The sequence below is a fragment of the Hipposideros armiger genome, unplaced genomic scaffold, assembly GCF_001890085.2.
Source record: "Hipposideros armiger isolate ML-2016 unplaced genomic scaffold, ASM189008v1 scaffold_3, whole genome shotgun sequence".
NCBI classification, from domain to species: Eukaryota; Metazoa; Chordata; class Mammalia; order Chiroptera; family Hipposideridae; genus Hipposideros; species Hipposideros armiger.
Genome location: NW_017731353.1, coordinates 3,757,415 through 3,777,828, shown reverse-complemented (window position 1 = coordinate 3,777,828; position 20,414 = coordinate 3,757,415). Strand labels below are relative to the sequence as shown.

General features: G+C 41.6%; 1 protein-coding gene across 11 annotated transcripts in view; it reads left to right on the top strand.

Annotated features, from left to right (window-relative positions):
• FNBP1 (formin binding protein 1) overlaps positions 1-20,414 on the top strand; it is a 129,530-nt gene that overhangs the window by 94,109 nt on the left and 15,007 nt on the right. The window contains exons 7-14 of one of the 11 annotated variants that reach the window (XM_019638248.1): positions 5,965-6,093; positions 7,018-7,164; positions 8,402-8,599; positions 9,649-9,744; positions 12,659-12,742; positions 15,838-15,852; positions 19,735-19,839; positions 19,991-20,100. In XM_019638248.1, the coding sequence (XP_019493793.1) occupies positions 5,965-6,093; positions 7,018-7,164; positions 8,402-8,599; positions 9,649-9,744; positions 12,659-12,742; positions 15,838-15,852; positions 19,735-19,839; positions 19,991-20,100 (884 nt within the window). Of the gene's footprint in view, positions 1-5,964; positions 6,094-7,017; positions 7,165-8,401; positions 8,600-9,561; positions 9,745-12,658; positions 12,743-15,837; positions 15,853-19,734; positions 19,840-19,990; positions 20,101-20,414 lie in introns of all 11 variants that reach the window. The other 10 variants (XM_019638229.1, XM_019638219.1, XM_019638237.1 and 7 more) reach the window with 10 other exon arrangements.

The following is a 20,414-nucleotide window of genomic DNA, read 5'->3' as shown; positions in this document are numbered from 1 at the left end:
TATCTTTTCAGCTTTTTTTTTTACCTCTTTGGTCTTTCACTGTTTCTGGAACTCAGCATTGAAATGTGTCTTTTATTAATCTTTTTGACAAAGTAAAATATCCCTTAGTCACTCTTTTCAGAAGGGATCATTATTAATGTTTTATTCTTACAATAATAGGATTATGCTGTAAATACTGTTATGAAACTTAAAATTTTTGAAATTATATACAGCTTTTACTTTCCCTTATTAAATATTCTTTGGTATTTTTTTTTACATGCTACACATTAGAGTCCATCAAAGGCACCACATATTTAATCAATCACATCACCTGGCGTTTGTTTCAAATTGTTAGCTATTGTAAATAATACTGAGATGATATCTTTTGTGAACATTTTGAATTATTTCATGAGGGTAAATTCCCAGAGGTAGAACTGCTGGGTCAAAGACGAGGATAAAATCAAGTTCATATCTAGCCATTGACAAATTCTAGAGAAATCCAGTATAACAATTAGAGTTTTCAGGCATTCTCAATAGGTTGCTGGTTTTCTAATCTCAAAAAATACCTACCTAGAGAAGAGGTCATCATATTCAGTGGCCCCTGCCTCCCCTGTGTGCTGTGAAATGGCTGGAGCTCCTGGGTGACTGTCAGACTCACTGAGCTCGCCAGCTGTTGACCGGGGATCACTGTAAGGTTCACTGTGGTTTCACTTAGTGGTGTGGCAGCTGTGCTTCTGGAACTTTCCAGTGAGTTGCCCTAGGCTGCTGTGCTTCCCCTGGATGTTTTCTCAGACCTCCCCACAAATCACTCCGGGTTGTTACTGTCAACAGTGATCATCAGAGGGCAGAATGTACAGGGACTTTTACTTTCTAAACCATACAATTCTATAAATTTGAATTATTTACAGCAGTCATAATTGGGGGGGGGGAGAACTAGAGAGAGAGAGAGAGAGAGAGAGAGAGACCAGATAACCCAGGTTACTAAGTTCAGACATTTAATATTACCCACAGTATTGTCAGAGGCTTAGGTAGATTGAAGAGGGGTGGACCAAAGGGCCGGGTGCCAGTTTCTCACTGCGCCTCCAGCCCCGGCCGCTCGCCCTCCTGGCTGGACTCCGGTGATGGCGGGCAGGCCCATCTGCCCTCTGAGTGGAGCTGCCACACGTTGCCAGCTATGGCATAACAGTTACAGACAGCCTAGCTGCCGCAGAATAGTAAATAGTAAACTCAGAATAAAATCTGGAGTTAGCCCCCTTTCCCCTCCAGCCTAAAATACAATCAGTCTCTTATGATAATGACAAACTATTAATACAATGCTGGAGGCACAGCTGCTCCGGAGAACATTTACTGTGGTTTGAACTAACAGGGAGACCTGTCAGATAGTCCTCATTTGCTCTCCCCAAATTTGGGGATAATAAAGGATGGGCGTTTGTAATTCCTTATATTATATGCCTTTAACAAAGGAAAAAAGTGACTTTCCAAAAGCTCTGACTGCTGCTGCAACAAATGGTTTATCACTTAAGGAAGCGCAGTGGATCACGTTCTGAGAAGTCTGTCGTGGTCAAAAAAATTCATCAATCTCATTATGTATAGTCAATGTGTAAATATTTGCTCATTTTGTTGAAAGGTCAAAAGCCCTACGTGGCCCTGATAAAAGATGTGAGGGAGTCACTTTATAAGCAAACCTACCCTGTTCCCTACATGAAAGTGAAAAGTTGCTCGGTGCCCCGTCTCTTCTCTGCTTACAATTGATGCTCAGCCACCAGTGTTAGCCTCTCCTTAACAACCGAAACGGTAAGGAGAGAGTAACACGAATGGAACAGGAAGTAGCTACACAGATCAGCCATGCTAATCATCTAAATGTATCTAACTAAATGGATGACAGTACTTTTGTCTTTAAACCCATTAGGATTTAGAAGCACGGGGCTGCAGGTCAACCTATAAAATATTGTTTTCTGTATTTAGAAACTGCAAGTCTGACCTTTTAGGCACGACGCTGCTTTCCTTCCATAAACTGAGGCGATGGACTGTGTTAAGATGACCGAGCAGTGAAGTCATCTGTAAACTGCACATTCTTAGGCCTATATGGATTTATCGGGGGAGATTCCCCAGGGTTTGTCACAGAAATTCTCAAGTTTAAATTCAGCCTTTCTGATTGACAGTGAGAGTAGCCTAGGTCTTATTCAAAGAAGTATATGACGTATAGCCTCAGGCAGTGGTGGTCATTCTGGACTTTTTTAGAATATTATCTCTAAATTCTGTGACTCTGACTCATTAAAAAAAAATCATCGGAACTTTTCTCTGCCCTACAGTAATGTTGCTAGAAGATATAGTGTCTTTTATTATTAGGGTGGGAAATTTAATTAAAAGAAAACGCTCCTGGTCTGGCTTAGAATGGAAATACCCAGGCCACTTTAAGATAATAGCTGCTATTTTTAGAATGACTTAAAAAGAGGTGAGAAATAGCAGATGCTTATAATCTTCATATAGCCTTCGACATAAGGAGATACACTTTCTAAAATATCTACTTCCTAACTGGGAACTCCAGAGACATTTGTAAAAAAATACTATTAAGGATATTTTATAAAATCTACCTGATAGAAGGAGTAACTGATGCAACTGACTCTTCCCGTTGTCGAGTAAGCAGAACCATTTGCTAAACAAAAGTAGATTTTCCATAGTGAAACCTGGTCAGAACAATGGCACATTCCTGGGCCTGGGACTCAAAAGTGAATATTAATTCAAAGCAGATGGGTGCTGGAATTGAGAAGGAGACAGTCCTGTCTTTCTGCTGTGGCTTTGCAGCATTTGGCGAACAACGATATCTTGCTGCTTCTCTATCCTTTTTAGTGAGTGAGAGACTGTAGAAATACATCGATTGTTGCCGTCTATGTCCAAGCTTTTGCACTCGAGGCCAATGCCCAGATGGAGAACCTTCTTTAACATGAAAGATAGACCCAGTCCCTCTAGCGTGTGTTTGTCTGGTGTTTTGCTTCTACTCAGCTAGCTTTCCAGGCTGGCACAATACATGATGTTGCGTATTTCAGTGGCTTCCATGGCTAGCAGATAATGGTCCTTGGTTATGCGTCAGGGTTACTGCAGATAAGCCGTGTAAAGGGCACCATGGGACTGTTAGGAGTTAACCTGCTTACAACAGCAATCATATAGCGAAAGCCAAGGTATCATTGGAGATTCTGGGGAGCTAGTAGGAAGAGGATCACAGCTCCTTCCACCCAAACAGTGTTGGGGTACCTCTGGCCGGACTATCAGTAAGCTAGTCCATGGTTGGTACGATGGATTGTCAGGGAGTGTTAATCTGCTCATGGTGTTGTGTGGTGGTGGGGTGTGTGTGTGTGTGTGTGTGTGTGTATGTACATATATAAATACATACATATATATAATAATGACATTCTGATCTCGGTTTCAGAACTAAGCTATTTAAAAAATTCACCAAGGTAGAATCGTTTCTCTAAAACTAATAAGGGGGCTCTCCATGTTGTTACTTATTATTCTTGTTTACAAAAGATATGAAGGCCCCACTCCTTGGAATTTTACGAGGCTTTCTGAGGAAGGTTTATGAATGAAGCAGAGACTTTTTTAGACATTTGATCTACCTCTGAGAATTTCCATGTTTTTGTCATATTTATAATAAAGAGATAAGTGATAAAACTCTAGGGAGCTGAAGGAGTTAAGAGGATGTTTGTGTTGGTTGCATCAGAGGAACAGATGGGATGCACGTAGGTGGGGAAACCACTATTGAAACAGGAGGGCTGCGGTGTGTTGAAGGGCATGGGCTTTTCAGGTGGCCAGGGACTGCACATTCGGGGACTAGATTAGACACCCGCTAGTGGACACAGTGGAAGCGGAAGCCAAGGCATATGGCCGGGAAGGGAGTCAACAGGCGCCAACAAAGAGGAAGAATATGGCAGCGAAAGAGGCGAGGGGAGGTGAGAAGTAGATAAAGTGGTTCTGAGGTCCCTACAGGCGTTCAGAAACTGAAAACCTCAGGTAATAAGGAAATTCACTTGGAAATATTGATATTGTTACCTTGGTTTGGGAAGTGCTTGTGTATGAATGGGGAAGAGAATAAAGGAAGCCACTCTGAACGACCACCTGGGGCTTTCACCAATAGGTGTGTGAGTCACATGAGTCAAGGAAGTGAAAACCTGGTAAGCCCTCAAGTCCCAGAGGCAGGAAACCAATAAAAATGCTGAGATGGTAAAAACAAACAAACAGAAAAAAACATCGGTAGATGTTATCAGTAATGAGATAGAAAGTGGGACCAACCACCCCCAGCAGGTCTTTTAGTGTTTACCTTTGAACATTCCTATGCCGCACCCCCCACCCCACCCCCAAACTATCAGTGTCAATAAAACAAAACAAAATAAAAACAAAGCAAAAGTTGCCTTGGTTATGTTGGAACAAGGCCCCTTTCCTGTTGTGTTTTTGCCTCAATGTGTTGAGTTTGCCAGCACGCCAAGCAAGCATCCTTTCCTCTGGCCCGTGGGCGGATTTTGCCTCCTGTGGAGCTCAGATTGTCTTAGAGATTCATGAGACAGTATTGGTCTAGGCACCTAGAGTGCTACATGAATCTAAGATGCTATTACCAGCCTAACCATCTCTGGTATTTGTGGGTGACTACAGTTTACAGACATTCTTGTATGAGCTTTAAAATCAATTGTGTAGCATGTCAACAACTGCCTCTTTCTTGTAGGCGTGCGATAAACCAAAATATGAATTGGAGAAACGAATTTATGAATTTGAGTGTTGATCAGGAGAAAAACAATACAGTAAAACACAAAAGAGCACACACACAAAAACTTAAGAAGCACAAAGAGGGAGCCATCCTTACCATTTCTTTAAAGTATATACTAAAAATAAACATAGTGGAGACTTTTAGCAAGGTCCATTGAGATCAGTGGTTCATATGCCTTTTTTTTTTTTTATTTTTTATAATTGGGGAAACGGTGTGTTTTTCCAGGACCCTTCAGCTCCAAGTCAAGTAGTTGTTTCAGTCTAGTTGTGGAGGGCACAGCTCCGTGGCCCATGTGGGAATCGAACCGGCAACCTGGTGTTATGAGCCTGCGCTCTAATCACTTGAGCTAACCAGCCACCCCTCATATGCCTTTTTAGTTCATGAACTCCACTGAGAATTGGATTAAAAAGTTGTATGGATTGCCCTGTCTCTTCCTCCTCCTCAAAAAAAAAATATATATGTAGAGGTTCCCACAAGGGCCATCCAGGCAACATAAATACGTGAACCAGCCAAGTACAGGCATTAAAGAATGGAGGCGCTTGGGCTGGCTGAGTGGCACGTTGGTTAAGAGTTGGCTTGGGACACCAGCTGTGAGCAGCAGGGCCCCGGTTCGGGTCCTACATGAGCCAGTGACGCTGCACCCTCTACAGTTAAGATGGTGAACAACAGCTCTACCTGGAGTTGGGCTGCCAAGAGTGGCCGACGACGGCCTAGGCTGCAGTAGGGCTGACTGGGAGCCTGCGTGAGCTTTCATGAGCTGCCGTGAGCCGCCGTGAGCCGCCGTCCAATGGCTGGTGAGCGACTGCCTCACCCGGGAAGAGCGCAATGATAATACCAACATGGGCCAGTGAAGCAACGTCCTTCACAACTAGACTGAAGAACAAAAGGGCAGCAACTTGTCTGTTTCCCTTCCCCAATTCCCCAAGGTTGTTCCCCTCCCCCAATTCCCCAATAAAATCTTTAAAAAAAAAAAAAAAAGGAATGAAGGCACTTTGTCACACTAGAAAGGAATCACAAGTTAAGACAATAGAGAAGGGTGAGGTTTGTGACAAATTAGGATGCACATACTTACCTAAAGTAAATTCAAATTCTAAATGATTTTTTTAAAAATAGTACCTGCCAAATACAACGCATGTGAGGTACATTTGACCCCAGCCCCTCCGGTTTTCAGTTCTAGGCTTTTAGTTATTCTCTGTAGACATGGGGATGTTCTCATTGTTCGCCCTCAGGCACGACAACAAGCTCAAATACGTCACCAAATGGCAGAGGACAGCAAAGCAGATTACTCGTCGATTCTTCAGAAATTCAACCATGAGCAGCGCGAGTATTATCACAGCCACATTCCCACCATATTCCAGGTAAGCGACTCAGGTCTGTCATATTGGTCTTTCTTAGAAACACGTGGCTTTAGAATCGTGATTGCTGGGCTTAGGTGCTAAGTATTTATATAATTCTAAATTTTCTCTCAAATCATTTCATAAAGCATTCAGATCAAGCATTCACTAGCAATAAGATGAAATACAATATTAATCTCAAGATTAATCAGTAGCCTTTGCAAACTTCCTTGGTTTGCACATACAGTCTTAGAACTATGATTCTTAGATTAAAACACTCTTTGCTAAAAGGACCATGCTGGTTACCAAGAAAAAAATAAAATTAACAAATGCCAACCTCACTTTAGGAATGAAAGCAGCATTCATAGTTGTAGGATTTGAATGGGTGACAGTTCTTTCCTTTGAATTGTTTTTCTTTTGGCTCCTGTAGATTGTCAAAAACGGCATGAGAAAAGATCTATCCATGTTCTCCCACTGTGGGAATCTCTTACAACTTCAAGGCCAGTTGTAGGAAAAAAAATAATGAATATTTGCTTCATCATGTCTACACACACAGCAGGCACACTACTTCCATCCCAGCCTGTGTTGGGTTAAGGCAGTTAAGCAAATACTGTGCTTTTGGTAAAAGGTAAAGTAGTGGATCAAAGATGGAGAAAATGTTTGAAATCTAATATCAAACGGTGTTAATAAAACGACTTGAGCTTGCAGTTCTTACTGACTTTGGCGTAAGATTGTGTAAAGAATATGTTTGGGCGGCCTAAGAATTCATAAAATACATATACAGCTGGCTAAGGCCAAGGCACAGTAAGCTCACAGGTGCTCTAACTCAAACCCTTTTTAGCCCATTTCCCTCCTCAACAAGTTATTCGAGGTAACAGTGCTGCTGAGAAACAACATCCTTAAATAACTGTGGGCCAAATTAATTTTATACAAAATCTAATGTTACAGAAAATACAAGAGATGGAGGAAAGGAGGATAGTGAGGATGGGAGAATCGATGAAGACATACGCAGAGGTCGATCGGCAGGTGGTCCCAATCATTGGGAAATGCCTGGATGGAATCGCGAAGGCAGCGGAGTCCATTGATCAGAAAAATGTAAGTACTGTATTTTGGACTTTATTTACAACTGTCTGTGGTCCCGTTATTTCTCCACCCCTTCCATGGTGACCTCATTCAGTCTTCTGATAGGTCCTTGCCTTCGGTGGTCAGAAGTCCTTTTCAATAGTAGCAGTGGCCATGCCGTCAAGGTTTTCCATGTTACGAGCTCCATTTTCTTATCATCATTGACTCGTCAATTCTGTACATCACACTCCTCTCCCCCTTAATGAAGTTTTAAATCACATGATTACTTAAATGTTCAAACTGGCTTATTTATGTAAGGTTAGTTTCCATTCAAACCAAGTGACCCTGTTTTCACTAGAATAAGTGAAGGTCGCAGTCACTGGCCCACTCAGGATTGTGGGTGTGAACCCACTAGTGTAGGCTTAGCTTCATATAACAAGAACGGTCATGTCTTGCGCAAGGTGGTTTGTTTTTCGTCTCAGACAGAGTCCCGCCATGGCGTGGGCGGGCGGTCCCTAAGTCCTCATGGACCCAGGCTCCCCCCAGGTCACAGCTCTTGATGATGTGACCTTCAAACTCAGTATGGCTTCTGGAGCTCCAACCATCACATCCAAATTCCAGAAAGCAGAACATGGGTGGAGAAGTGCTCATGCCATCCCTTTAAAGAGGCTCCCTAAAATTGTACACTATACCTCTTCCTGCATCTCAGAGATCTCAGAGGTCAGACATAGTTCAGGTGGCCACCTCTTGCCGTACAGAAGGCTGGGGAGTGAAACCTTTTAGCTGGGTGGCAATGTGCCCCACTTAAAATCAGCTTCCTGTTACTAAGAAGGAAGGGTGATTGGCTATTGGAAGATGATTGGCAGTCTGTGACACACCTACACATTATTAGCTAAAATATGGCAAGCTAAAATGCGGGCTTATGTTAAGAAGTTGAAATGATCTTTATTTTTTTTATTACTGTAGTTTTCAAGGGAATTGCTTAATAATAGCCCAATTTTTCTGCTTTTAGCAAAGTTGTTCTTCATTACTACTTGTTTCTCCAGACGTAGAAAAATGGTTCTTCAAAGTATCTTAAAATCTCAATTAGACATATAGCTTTGCAAATTATACTTATTCTTCCTAATAATAAGACTATTACTGGGGAAAAAAATCTATTAATCATTGTAACATCCTTAGAATAACATCTGTATGCAGTGAACGTGATTCATTGTGTAAAAAGCGTTTCCATGTATTTGAACGTATTTGTGTGTGATGGGTATCGTTCCAGGATTCACAGCTGGTCATAGAATCTTATAAGTCAGGGTTTGAGCCCCCCGGAGACATTGAATTTGAGGATTACACTCAGCCAATGAAACGCACCGTGTCCGACAACAGCCTTTCAAATTCCAGAGGAGAAGGCAAAGCAGAGCTCAAATTTGGTGGCAAATCCAAAGGAAAATTATGGCCGTTCATCAAAAAAAATAAGGTACTGATGATTGATACCCGGTGTGAAACGAGTTTCATAAAGTGAAATTTTGACTTTATCTCTTAGTCTTAAAAAAGCAGAGATTTTAAACCTATAGTTTCAGGATGCAACAACAACAAAAAACACCTAGTGTACTATTTTATTCTAAAACAGTATTTGTCTTTGGTGGTAGCACCTTTGCCATGGCCATTTGTCTGATTTCATATGCATTGTCACTTGTACCCTCTCACCCACACTAACAGATTACTGACCTCTCGGCCGTTTCCCATCATGCCTTTCATCCCTAAGCTCCCTAGACTGCTGGTTACTTTGGTGGGAAGAAGGGACAGTGCACAAAATTTCTATAACAATTGATCAGCATATCTAATTGGAATTGTTTCCATGGGTTAATAACTTGGTTTTGAATTCATGTTAACATGTGGATCCATGAACATTTTTCATTTTCTTTTTATAGTGTGATACGTAGGTGCATGACGGCATTAACCGGGGCATAAAAATATGATCAAGGCGGCATTACTGCTTTACCCTTAGAATAATTTAATATTTAGTTTTAAAAGACTTGTCTTGCTGTTTTCACAACCTTTTTAGCATTTAAGGTCTTTCATTTTCTCCCATCAAGCTGTGATAGTTTAGGTGGTTTCGAAATATTTACCCTTCTGGCTTAAACTGGTGTAGAGTAACTGATTAGAACTATAATTTGCATGTGAAAAGTCTGCATGAGCTGCTTGTCAAATATTTCTTGCTATTCTTCTGTTGCACTACTTACTAAAACCCCCACTTTCATCATATTCTTCATCCGACATACTCTCCATGTTTTCTTTTGGACCATGGCGTAAATATTTAATTGTTTGTGTTTGACTTGCTTTGGATTTCAAATATTATTTGATGCTTATTTTTGTTTTGTGTCTTATCTTCTTGTTTCTGGTTTTTTACTCTGTCACTGCTCCATCTCTTACATGTAGCTTATGTCCCTTTTAACATCCCCCCATCAGCCTCCCCCTCCTCCCCCTGCCTCTGCCTCACCCTCTGCTGTTCCCAACGGCCCCCAGTCTCCCAAGCAGCAAAAGGAACCCCTCTCCCATCGCTTCAACGAGTTCATGACCTCCAAACCCAAAATCCACTGCTTCCGGAGCCTAAAGCGAGGGGTAAGTTCTGCTCGGGAATCCTGTCTCTCTCACGCTTTGGTTGCCTGTTTTGTTCTGCATAACTTATTTTGTTTGTGAATGAACGCATTGTGTTTTCCCATACATAAAACAATAAGGATTCATGACACCTAGTTAGAAAAAGGACAGAAAGAGAAATGAAGAAAGCAAGCAGGACGGATAGAAGGAGAGAGACAGACAGAGAGCCAGCCCAGAGTTCTTTTTGTCTTTAGTCCATTTCAAAAAGACTTTTCTCCACTTCCCTTTTAAAACATCTAAGTCATTAATATTTTACCTTGATTTTGCCAAAAAAAGGAAGCTTAGATTCAGTTTCTAAAGTTAACGACATGTGAGATGAGGAATTGGAACTCACTGTATAGCCAGAAAATATTTGCTTAGTAATTACTGAAACAATGTGTCATGAAGACACTGCTCTCTGATCTATGCCTCGGGGTTCAAAGGGGAAATACAGGTTACAGTGGTTTCTTTAGCTAGCCTGGTGAACTTGTAAGATGTTGATAAAATACCCAACTGGAAAAGGCTCGATGTAGTATTTCTCTTTAAAGAATAAAATAATAACAGCAGCTGACATTTATCAAGTGTTTATCATCCTTGTATGCCAGACTGTGTGTTCATTTGATTTTTCCCACTAGAATCGAGGTACTAAGATTCCTTATTTCACTGATAAGAAAACTGAGGCATAAAGAGATGAAGTTAGGAAGATGGACAGCCAGGAGTTAAAGCCAGGGAGCCTGTCCCTGGGGTCTGAGATCCTGTAACATCCACATCGAGGGAGAATCTGTCATAATATGGTTAACTTATAAGTGTATGTTATGTAGACTCAGGTGGGCCATTCTAATCGAGACCTCACGACATGCTTATGTCACAGGATTTTATAGAGTTGCTCCAGCAACCCAAAGGAGATAGCAGTTTGAAAAGAAGATTGGAATAAAGTAATATGCAGCATCCCAACTAAATCTAAATCGTCAGTCTAGTCTAGGCAGTCCCAAAATATAGTTTATAATGAATAAGGAAGTGTGACTGTCACGAGGAAACAAACATTTAGTGCCTTAGCACCTCCTGTAAGGGCTTCTTGGGTCCTGTCTTATAGCAATACAGCTATAGTGGGATGTGTTCTTCCACAAACATCGTTTCTACTTTTCTCTTCTTCTGTGTAAAAAAGAACGTAAATATCTAATAGATAACTAAGTTGTTCCCTTTTAAAATAAGAGACAAAATCGCCCATTACTTTATATGCAGAGTTCCTGTAATAAGGGAATCTCAAAGTTTTATACAAAGAATACAGCTGGTAGAACTATCTTGTTTTAAAGTTACCCAGTATATCAGGTTAGGAATTAGACATTAATTTCTAAGACATTTGAAGGCAGTTATTGTTAGAAGTCAGAGAATAGCTTCTGAAGTGGATGGGAGATTGCGCTGAGCTCTAGCCTTAGATTTCGATTATGGTGGCTTCTAGAACTGCCCATCCATCTCCAGTTGTTCTTTGAAGAATTTCCGACAGGTGACGAGGTGTTTTTTCTGGACTGTAAAGTTTTATATTAACTGTAAACCAGTTAACCCATCTCTGCCACTTCCAGAAGCTTTGCGGAGCACTCATTTATTATACTTATAATAAATATCTCTGCATGGTCTTTTGGAATCTCATGACGAAGGATGTTGACTATTCATGACCGTTTGCCATTTGTTTCTATAGCTATTCCATTCCTCTCTCAATCTCACACAGTCTGCTGGTTGCAAGTGGTTTCTGAATCTGTGTTTCATGGTATTCTCTAAATGTTTAGGAAAAGACCAAAGAATGTCAGTAATCAATAAATGTAAGAAAAAGATGGCAAAAAATATATATAACACCTAAAAACAAAAAGCATTGAAATGGGAAACTGGTTATTTTGATGAGTTAAAGGAATGCCCTTCTCCCCCCCCCTTTTTTTTTTACCATAATTAGCAAAATGAATTTTATTTCTTACACCTCAAATCTATGCTCAAGAAACCTGTTAAAAAATTTTCTAAACAGTGAGTGTGTTTTCTTTCGTACACACATATGTACCCGTTAAAAACATTAGTAAATAAATAGAAACATATTTTTGCTTCCCTTATGTTAGTTGGGGTCAGATTTGATGTCTCTTCCTTCAGGAAGTGGCAGTGGACAAAGAAAAAATACATTATAGAAGTAAGATTAGGAAGTTCAAAACGAAAAATACATCTGAAGTTTGGGGAAATAAATTTGATTTTAAAGCAGTTTCAAAACGGAAGAGATGGTTTACTGGATCCATGACTAAAATGATACAGTTCTTGCTATTATTTTGTTTATTCTACTTTTTTACTTTAAGGCTATTATGCCAAAGATAGGAAAAATATCCTAGGAAAATAACAAATCTGTGACTTTAATATGTCTTTAAATTTGTCATGTTTGCAGCTTTAAGATCCAGGTTTCAATCATTTGTTTCTATCAGCAGAATGTATAAATCTTGTGCAAACGTTTCTTAGCCCATTTTATTTCTAAATAATTAAACAGGATACAATAATTTTTGTTGTAAATCATTGATATTTACAAGAAAATTTTGTTTCTCTGAACATCTTTAAAGATTGGCATGCCATTTGAGTGTTAGTAACCACTATTTCATATTTCATCTTACACTAGATAGTATGTTCTCAATTTGCAATCTACAAAGTGTAACTTTATTGTCTTAAATTAGGATTTCTTTTTCTGGTCCGAGCAAGGGACTTCTAAATCTAAACTATGGATATATGTGCCCCAGGTTTTAGAGTTAATTATATGGAAAAATGCCATCAAAGCTGATCAAAGATTTTGGAAATCTTTACCAATTGTTTGTCAGATGTTACAGTCTTACGGATACTTTTATTCATTTTATCTTGTTCTCTTGCTGGTTATTGGCAGACTCAGTCTTTCTGTTTTCACAAAGAACTCATGAAGAGGACGATAGGGAAAGCCACGTATGCTTTTGAAGCTAGGGACTATGTTGTAAGTGTACCTGTGACGGCCAGGTCATACAGTCACGGCACAGGCACTAACCCCATTGACGTCACCAAGACTGGGGACCCACATGCATTCTGTGATTCTGCCCCCCGAGAAATGAAATTATCAGTTGAGAGACCCCAACACTGGCAAAAAAGCCTAATTGTATAAGTTCAACCACAGGCTCCTTCATCCGGAAAACTTGCATGAAAAAAGGAACCAAACTTCCCACTGACAATCAAACTGCCTAAAAATGTCAGTAAGCAGAGCTTGCTCCTTTTCCCCTTTTCATTGAGCTTGACTGCCATCTGAAAAGATGTCACTGGGTAGGACTGGACAGCAGAATTTCACCACAAAACACAGCTGCAGAGCGTGGTCCCAGGAGGATGACACTCTTACAGACAGCAGTTGTGTAGCATGGTCCCCCAGGTCCACGCTTGTAACAGATGGACACCTACGGGAGTTAAGCCATAATGCTTGGAGGACCAAACAAATCCGTAAAGCGTGAGCAAGGCCCAAGAGGAGTAAAATGACTTTCTGTGGACCTTCAGTAAACATACATTACTCATATATTTGTCTTCACTGTCCCCTTTCTTTGTACTTGAGGTTAGTACCTGTGACTGCCCAATAACACATGGATTTGCTAGCTCTGTGTCCCCTCATGTGTTATTGACACTTGTGGCTCCCAAGGTCCCATAATTGTCGCCTGAAACTGACAGCTTTTTAGTCAGGTGTCGTCTCGCAGCGCACCTAATGCAGCCTTTACAATATTCTCTTAGCAGATGATTCGGTGTCTAATTTTAAACGATCTAACTGGCTGGCCTACTGCTTAAGACTGAGAACCAGTTCATAATCATTAAAAGGAATACCGTACGCCGTGATGGTGCCACCGGCAGGTTACCCATCACTGTCCACTTCAGAAAATGGAATTTGTCCAAGAATTTGGTATTTCCTATTTCTATTGGGATTTACTCCCGATCCTAATGACTTGTGATTATTATGAAGTGGTACTATTCCTAGGCTGTTCGTTTTGATATTAGAATTCTGCTTTGTTGGGGTTTTTTTTGTTTTGTTTTTTTATTTTAAAGAAGGAATATGTAACTTTAAATAATGGAAGTAGACAAATACAGAGCAGATAGCGGACCGAGTTCAAATCTTGGTCCTTTGAATTAGCGACGTTTAGACGATACTGTGTGAGAAGACATTTGTACATGGCAGTGTGCTTCGTAGGGGAGGTGTTGGCAAAGTTTTCTGCTGTGCACCATTCAATGTTGTCTGTAAAGAACTCAAATTGTGATGAATAGATCTGTGCTAAAGTTCACGGGGGGTGGCGGGGGCTCAAGGAGTTAAGTCGGGAATGTGAGCAGATGGACCCTTTCCCCCCGAAAGTTTAGTCTTGCTACTTCCCTTAAAAGTTGCCTTTTTCTTCATAGAGACAATTTTTTTAAAAGCTTAATGCCTATTTACAAAGAAGTGTCAACTTTGAGTTAATCTTAAGAATGTGATTTTCTAAATCTGGCTCAGGAATTTTGAACGCCCTCCCTCCTCCCACTTTAAAATCAAAGGGCGCGTTTTGCTGTACTTTGCCTCCAACATAGTTTTGGATCCTATTAGCAGTTGCCTGAACTTTTAGGATTGATAACAGCTAAGTAAATATGCACTGAGCTCTCAAAATACTGCATGGTAGTGGTAGAGCAGGTCTCACCTATTCATGAGGAACCAAATGTTTGGGGGGTTCCCCCCCTAATTTTGAGCCTCCTCTTTTTTTTCCAATTAATTAATTTTTATTTTTTATTGTGAAATAAACATTTTTTTAAATTAGTTTCAGCTGTACAACACAGTGCAATAGTTATACCTTTTACTCCTCAAAGTGACAACCCCCCCTCCCCCAATATGCCGCCCATTTCCCCCCAATATCATACATATCTATTACAATTCCCTTGACTCCACTCCCACACTATACTCCACGTCCCATGACTATATATATATATTTTTTTTCACTTATAGTTGACATACAATATTATACATCAGCTTCAGGTGTACAGTGCACTGATCAAGCCTCTACCCCATCCATGATGCGGTCTCCCTAACAAGACATGTGACCATCTGACACCCTACAAAATATTTACAACATTATTAATTATATTCCTCGAACTGTCTTTCATCTCCTTGTGACAATATTGTAGTAATGGAGCCGCCTCGTAGTCTGTTTTGGGTCCCGTAATCACTGTACCTTCCCTAACCTTAAGGCGCAGCAGGATTACGGCTGCTGCGTGTGTCCTGCTGCTTGTCAGGGCAACCGCAGTAAGGAGCAGCTGTTGGCAGGTGAGACAGTTGACTGTTTCCCAGAGCTAACTTTCAAGAGCGGGAATTAACTCCTGTTAATTCCCCCAGACGCTATGTAAGCCCCCTGGATGGGGCTCATAGTCGGGCTCATAGTGACGGAAAGCCTCTGAAGACGCTTCCCCCGCAGAGCAGGAGGTGGTGTGTGCTGCTCTGGTGGCTGAGGGCATCCTCCGGGCTTTCTGGCCCCTGGAGGGAGTTCCTCAGAGCTATGACCACCCACTCACCAGTTTGAGAGTTTGCCTTAATGCCTCTAAGAAACGCCATTGTTCACATATATCAAATTTCCATAAGTTAAAAACCTGACATGTCTGGGGTGGAAGTAATCACTTTTCAGACTCTTAGTCTGTGTAAAATTTTCTGTGGCAAATGTGGTGAACTAAGGGCCATGTGGTTGTTTTTGTCTTTTATCATCATTATATGTCACCGACTACAAACTACAAACTTAGTCTAGTCGATATCCAGGCTGATGGGACCCTATAGAGCTGTCACCAGAAACTCCCCTCTGTCTTCATTCTTTGCTTTGGCAACACACGTGGCAGCTACCAAAAGGTTTTGGTGGGGATCAGCCCCTCTCGTGAACTTTTGCACAGATCCGCTCCAAGTCGTTTTCACAAAGCGACAGGTGAATGTACGTGTTATGTTAATGCGGTGGAAATGACCGAGTTCCTCCTCTTCTGATGTGTTCTTTCTCTCTCTCTCTCTCTCTCTCTTTCTCTCTCTTTTTCCCGTTACTCCCCTTCAATTTTTACGCGAAGCTTTCTCTCAAGCTGGTAAGCACAATTGTTCCATGCATGTCTTCAATCGAACCAGCTTTCTTGGTGTGTGTTTTGTGGGTGCTATGCCGTGTACAGCCTATCTTCACAGTTAACTGTTGACTTGTGTTTCTCTTGTGTGTGCTTTTGTTGCTGTTTCTTTTTCAGACCTTTGAAACACAAAGGTCAAGCATCTAATAGAGGCGATCTTAATCTTTCAAGTTGCTAAGAAAATTAACGCTTAACTCATTTGGTTTTCTTTATATCGGGGGCCTTAAGAGGATGACAAATGTGGATCAACTTTACTGAAATGTGAAGCTAAATAGTCAATATTGGGGAGTTTATTTATTGGGTCATTTTGAATGAAAGTGAATTTAAAAATTGAAAGGTGCTCCTCCCCGGGAGCCACCAGGCAGATGACAAACCCTGGGAACCTGAGAGAGACAGGCGGGAACAATGCCAGTCCCAAACTCGGGTCTCAGGCAGCCTGTAAGAACCGAAACCCATGAAATCCTGAAGGCGCCTCATAAAGATATGGATGCCTTGTGCATAGCTGATTCAAGAAATCACAAGATGATTTTGTGGCCGGGGAAAAGAGCCTCCTAAGCCTTTCTAAAATGATTTACTTAGTGCTCTGTGTTGTTTCTACTTAATTGTAATAGTCTTAGTAAACAGACTAATTGTTACATTTATTAAAAGAAACTCTTAACCAACATAACCTGTAACTATACTTCCCATATGTGTAAGTTACATAGTATTCTCAAACCACAGCCGAGGATATCCTGAAGTTATGGACAATGATAAATGGTGACAATTCAACCAGGAATGAGACTTTGTGTACTGCTGTTGATGACGTAGGATACTTTTTTACAGTTACTCTTCTATTTTTATTTTTATTTATTTATTTTTTTAGCTGAGCCACCATGCCACCTGTTGGCAGTTCAGCTCGGGCCGGGAATCGAACGGGCAACCCTGTTGCTCAGCGCTCACACTCTTGAGCGAGCTCTTAACCAACTGAACCACTTGGCTGGCTACAGTTACTCTTATACATACGTGTGTAAGCATATACATACACGTACATACATAATTATTTCAACCTGGCAGTATTTGGCAACTGAGCCAACCCTTAAAAAAAAAAACAAATATTTTATTAAATGACACATTTCTTAGACTGAAATAAAGCCGCATGATGCGTCCTTGGTTAAAGACTCTACAAGAAGGAAAGATCTATTGTATTAATAGATGCTTAAATGAGCTGCATTTCTCAGCACTATGAGTCTGGGAGAAACTCGGACCCACTCGGCTGCCAGGGTCTCTTTCTTACCCTTTATTTGTTCTTTTGCTGAGGTGTTAGCAGCAACAGATAGTATCACTGGGCAGTCTTCCTGTTTGAGACACAAATCAGTTTACCAACCTGGCATTGAATTGTTGCTTTTTACCATTAGTTCGAAGCTAATAAAGAAGTGAGGTGTTCGCAGAGAGGGCTTGGGTGTAAAAACAGTAAAATCTCAAGAAACAGCTGTGCTTCTGCTATTTGGGTGGGGTCTCTCAGGAGCACATGTTCGATTCCAAAAGCCAGATCCTCGTAGAGCAAAAGCCAGTTAAAACGTACATTTATGCATGTGACCCCCTCGCCCAATCCCGACACCCCCTGGCTCTTGGGGATCTGGGCTCTTCCAAAGATTGCAGAAAATCTGTTCTGACTCAAAGCTAGAAACATAAAATCCCTTCATGGCAAAATGACTCTCAGGTCAGAGTATCATTTGAAGACATTCAAGTTTCCAAAGGCTCATTGGACAAAATGACCTTTTACGGGTACTTCTGGAAACCTTACGTTTCTTTGGATCTAGAAGAAGCCGTCTCCCTGGGCCATGTGAAGTTTGTTTGAGGCATCGTTACTGAGATCAAATAACAACACAGAAACACAGACCGTCTATCAACAGGGACCCTACCTGGTCAGTCAGACTGACTCCTGGTCTATTGATTATGTGATTAATTCAGTTTCTATCAATAATCAGGGCTGCATGTTGTTGATGTTGTCATTTGGGGTATCTGTTTATAAGTCCTAAGTACACCGTGTTTTACTTACAGACTTCTTTGCAGCTGTTTACCCAGCAGTGCAAGCTTTACACCTGTTCACAGTCTAGACGTGGGACTATGGAAGCCATTCACCACACGGGGCAATTTAAATTTTAGCTAATGAAAATGCAATACAGTAAAACCTTGGATTACAAGTAACGTGGTTTGCAAATGTCCCGCAAGACGAGCAAACATTTCTAAATACATTTTAACATGGTAAACGCACGATGTCTTACAATACGAGTAGTTTGTTTCCTGAACGAATTATGCTCGCAAACCAACGCGTTACTGTAACATTTTAAAATCCAGTTCTGCAGTTGCACCAGCCACATTTCAAATGCTCGGTGGCCATGTGCGGCCACTGTGCAGATACGAGAACATTTCCATCATCATAGAAAGTTCTTTTGGACCCAGAGCACATAGTAAGCCTCAGTAAATGTTCGCAAATTAACACTGAGCGCTTGCTGGGTTTCCTGGCTTCGGAAGCAGTGCATCTCACACTGTGTTTTGCCGATTCCAGCATTAAGGAACAAAATGAAACAAAACCTCGGTTCTAGAAAGCATGCTCGTGTGTGTTAAGTAAATTCAGCATGAGGACAAACTACTGAGCTTTCAGTGATTGAGTTGAGCAAATTGAAAAGCTCATAATGATGGTTTCAAGTCTCATAACAGCGGTTTATGGGCAAGAAAAAACATGTCTGATTTATTTTCATATGAAAGATTAGTTTGTTTCATCCCAGTTTTAGAGGCAAATTGAATTTCCTTGGTTTGGCATTAGGGCAGTCACTTCCGTTCCGGTTTCACTCATATCTTAGTGCTTCACACACACACACACACACACACACACACACACACACACACACACACGTCTTTGAGGACACTGGCTGAAAGGTCTTTGTGTGGCCCTGATGGTAAACTGTGTGCCGAATCCCACACGTCCAGCTCAGCAGCCTGGCTTTTTATCATAAGCAGCCTAGGAACTTCGTCACAAGCCCCCATGTAAGCTGCTTGGCGGACTCAGCCTGATTTTGGAATGACATTATCCGGGTCCCTTCTTTTCTGCCCACTCCCCAAGCCAGTCTGGCCTTTGTTTCATGGGTTCCAAAGTAAAATCTCTTTTCTAAATTCCCTGGCTTATCCCTGGTTCTTGACCAAATGTCTCTATGAAAATAGCCTCATTTAAATCAAAGCACTTGATAACCACAGCTTCTAACAAGCGAGCATAATGTGAAAGTCTAGAAACTCCCCGTTGGCATTTTCTACTTCAGTCGCACGCTCAGAGGAAAGATAGCCATTGTTTTGGGAAGGGCATCAGGACATCAAAACACACTTCTGATGGGTTAAAAGCGGCTGAGGTTCGTCCCCTATGCTGTGGGAAGTGGATTATGAGGCCGGGGAGGGCATCCTCGATGAATTTTTTTGGAGATTACTGTAAAGATCTCAAAAAGAAGTGACTTAGGGGCAGCAGGGGCAAGAGTATGTGAAGGGGGTAAGGAACTATTTTTCAAATGTCCTTTTCACCCTTATTCTCTGAGGAACTAGATGTCCCATCTGTCACTTCACGGGCACGGAAACTTTTGGCCTCAGCCTGTGCAGAGATGGGAAGAAATAACTCAGACAAGGGGGGAGCGTGGCAGGTTTCCATGGTACCCATGATGGGGGCACTTATCACTGTTTCATGCGGTGAAAACTTCAAACGTCCTTAAAACTTCAGTGTCGCCAGCGACACTGGCGGTAAAGCGAAGGCTCGGTCTCAAACTGCGTTTTTCGCCCGTTCTCCCTGGAGTCTGAAGTGTTTCTTCCTCTCTCCTCCCCCTGCAGCATTGCTCTTGCCTTCTCGGAGGCGGCTCGGCCGGCGCCCGTGGGACAAGGAGTGGTTTGTGGGACCTGTGTAGCTTGCATGCCCTGATTCTGCCTCTCAGCTGGGTGTGTGGGAAAGGGCTGGGTTGATTACACAAACACGCGCAGACGTCTGCACGCCCCGGCGTCTGGGGACTCTTTCCTGCAGCCCGTCTCCCATCGCTTTTGGCAAGGAGGGGCGTAAGGCTTCTCGGCTTATTTCTGTTTGCATCTGCAGGGTGCGACACCAGAGGACTTCAGCAACCTCCCACCTGAACAGAGAAGGAAAAAGCTCCAACAGAAAGTCGATGAATTAAATAAAGACATTCAAAAGGAGATGGATCAAAGGTAGAGTGGAGCAACATGGCTCATTGAGAAATTCAAGTTCCGTTTGGAAAGATGGGAACTCCTAAACTACATTGGAATAGAAGTGCTTGTTTGCGCTGTGTGTTGTGTCATAGATAGGCTGTCGGGTTGCTTTGTTCCCGACTGGGAGGATTCTTCTAACAAGTGGGTTTTATTCTGTGTTTTTTTGTTTTTTTTTGTTTTTTTGTTTTTTTTTTAGTTGGGGAATTGGGGGATGGGAACAGCGCTGGGGAATTGGGGGAAGGGGAACAGACAAGTTGCTGTCCTTTTGTTCTTCAGTCTAGTTGTGGAGGACG